This window comes from Echinococcus granulosus, assembly GCF_000524195.1.
Source record: "Echinococcus granulosus chromosome Unknown EG_S00056, whole genome shotgun sequence".
Taxonomy (NCBI): domain Eukaryota; kingdom Metazoa; phylum Platyhelminthes; class Cestoda; order Cyclophyllidea; family Taeniidae; genus Echinococcus; species Echinococcus granulosus.
In genome coordinates, this window is record NW_020170436.1 from 160266 (window position 1) to 163034 (window position 2769).

General features: G+C 43.5%; 1 protein-coding gene across 1 annotated transcript in view; it reads right to left on the reverse strand. All coding sequences in view use genetic code 11, as the record gives it.

Annotated features, from left to right (window-relative positions):
• Nucleotides 1-2354, reverse strand: part of EGR_06395 (hypothetical protein) — a gene marked incomplete at both ends in the record, with an annotated part of 5715 nt that extends 3361 nt beyond the window's left edge. Inside the window, 4 exons of the mRNA XM_024495644.1 lie at nt 1163-1517; nt 1612-1718; nt 1780-2004; nt 2211-2354. Coding sequence (XP_024349920.1) covers nt 1163-1517; nt 1612-1718; nt 1780-2004; nt 2211-2354 — 831 coding nt within the window. The remainder of the gene's footprint in view (nt 1-1162; nt 1518-1611; nt 1719-1779; nt 2005-2210) is intronic.
• Between the last annotated feature and the right edge of the window lie 415 nt (nt 2355-2769).

Below are 2769 nucleotides of genomic sequence, written 5' to 3' on the forward strand. Positions count from 1 at the left end.
TGGGTAGCCGAATTGGTTTCCTATCTAAGCGATCACTGGTGCAACCTAACACCCCCACAATAATGGTACACAAGTACTTCTCCTTTTGAGGTCCCCTTGACTACTTACGACGAGAAATGAGCCACGGCACTCAGTGTGGAAAGCGGTGCGTGACTAAGCGTCGCAGAAACGAGGAAGAACCGTGGTGTTTTAGCAGCTCTACAACTAGATCCGCCAGCCCTAAAGTGGGGCTCTGTACTCTTGTAGGCATGGCGCCTAGCAGTGCACAGGATGAGTTTGAGGGAGGATGAATGATTACCATCCTCTCTGTCTTCAAATTTAACTTGCATGTCTACCAACCCAAAGTGCTCCCAAACGACCCATCCACCCTTAATTGTATTTCATCAGGCTTTACTGCAAGCTAAACACCGAGGGTAAGGTCTTCGCCCACTTCCACCGGGCTCATTCACTAAATTTAAATTATGAATACTCGTGAATTGGATCGGATTCTTGACTTCGTTAGTTAAATTACAGCTCACTTCCACAATTGCAGCCCCTTGAATTTGCTATAGCTGTGTTGTCACTGTTAAAGCATGAAATTCGGTGCGTCCGTCGTGGGCAAATAATCACACTACAGGTAACAACAACTTAAACGATTGTAGCCTTAATTGCTAGGAGGAAAAAGTCCATCGGGTGTTAATTTTGCACGAGTTGTTGAATAATTATGTCCTAGTCGCCTAGGCAAAGCGGGATCAGTTAAAGACGGTGGTTAAGAAATTGACCGAGCTTGAGGATGGCACGTTCAGTGCCAGTGGCTAAGACTTTGCTTACAAAACTACAACAGACGAAATTTAAGGAAGATTAGAAGTGCCTGTTACGACAACTTTTCAAAAGAAAAAGCAGACGCAAAACCAACAAACTAAACACAAAATTAATGCAACGTGGAACCGGCAAGATCTCAACATCTACAAACAGCGGTACCTCAAAAAGACACTGATTAACTGCTCCGGAATTTAATTACACAAAGGGGTATAAGCCAGGTACTCTAACTAAAAGTAATAGAATACTTAACCAATCACATTTTAATGATAAGAGAAGAACTTGGTGCGCCTCAAGAATAGAGAGTATTTGCAATTATTCCAAAGTAAAGAAGGTGCGGAGAGAGTTTAGTTGATTCAGAGACCTTTGCTGCCTTCTCTTTTTTTTCGTCCTCCTTTTCTTCTTTTTCGTCTTCTTCCTGTACTTCATCTTCCTCTCCTTCTCCCACCTCTTCTTTGTCGCTGCCTCTTTTTACTTCAGAGTCATTATCAACAGGAAAAACAGTAAAGTACTGTGGTTTTTGCGTTTCCTCAGAGAGGATTGTTGATACAGAAGGAGCAGGGTCTGAGCCAGTGCTCGACGTTACCGTCGGTGTTGTTGGTGCCTTCGTCGCAGTTGTGGTGGTGATAGTGGTGGTAGTAGTTTGCCCCCTTGTGGTGGTATTCCTAGTTATACATGCTGTAAGTCCCTCTCTTTGTTGAATGGGAGTACATTGGTCTCTGGAAAAGAAAGAACAGCTTTTGCCGCCGCTGTATAGCCCACTTGATGTGCATCTCTCATGAAATGCGTTGTACAAAGCGGCGATTTACTTACACAGCTCTGTAAAGACATACGGAGAGGTGCGAGGGGATCGGAGCAGGCTTTCGGACTAAACAAAATTTGACTGCACAGCCAAAGTTGATATCATTTGGTTGTACCACCTATGGAAAGAGGGGAAATTAAAGAAGAAATGTGAATGTGGATATTTGAACGCAAACGTACTTGCCTATAATGCTGACACGTGGACGCAGTGCATTTGCCTGTGGCTGGGTTGTAGGCGCCTCTTTCAGTTGACATGCGAATCCTCCACCTCCGTACCAATGATGCATAAATGGGGCTTGAGATCACATTGCTTCCGAGATTGGCAAATCTGCGATCTTTTGGACGAGACGTACTGCAAGTGTCCACCCACACACGTGCCAGATTCTCCAACTCCGTGGAATATTTCTAGTTCAAAAGTGGAGAAGAGACCTCATTAAGTAGTTGCTGCAACTCCACTACCGTTTTCAGTGTTGTTTGCCAAGCGTTGGCAAAAATGTGAATTGACATGTTGGCAGCTTGTGAAACGCTGACAATTGTGAAGCCAAAAACGAAAAGGTATGGAGAGGTGGCAAGTAGTAGAGACGAGTCACAACTCGGAGCACTGCACTTACCAAAGGAGTTAATTTTTTGCCTCGGAATTTGAAGTTGTCTCGAAAAGATTTATGCGCCTCAATCAGACCAGCCTTCATCGTTTCTACTCGATTATCAGTATATACAGAGCACAGAAGAGCCAAGAAGCACATAAGGCGCGGCATGTCTTTTTTAAAAGGCAAAACTTGGCAATAAATGGCTGACCGATTTTGGGACTTACTGATCTGTTGCCTTAAGGTTAGCACTACATTAAAGTTCCCTCCAATTCCTTTATATATAGTGTTTCCACCTTGACATCGATAAATATACAATCAATCACCTCATTTGTGCCACGAAGTGTGCAACATTTTGACAGCAGTCATACAAAAGCGTGAATTAACTGACATACCTGCACCCTTCCTTCTGTGTACCCACTCAGTCAAAGTGGTGCAATTACTACATGCAACTACATTGTACACAAAACTGATTAAAAATTGGAGGGAAAGCACGCGCATCTCTTTAGGTTAATATGGCAATTTGCCTCATCTTGACAACAGAAATATTCCAAAGGTAATGACCATTTCCTTCACCTGTTTGCCA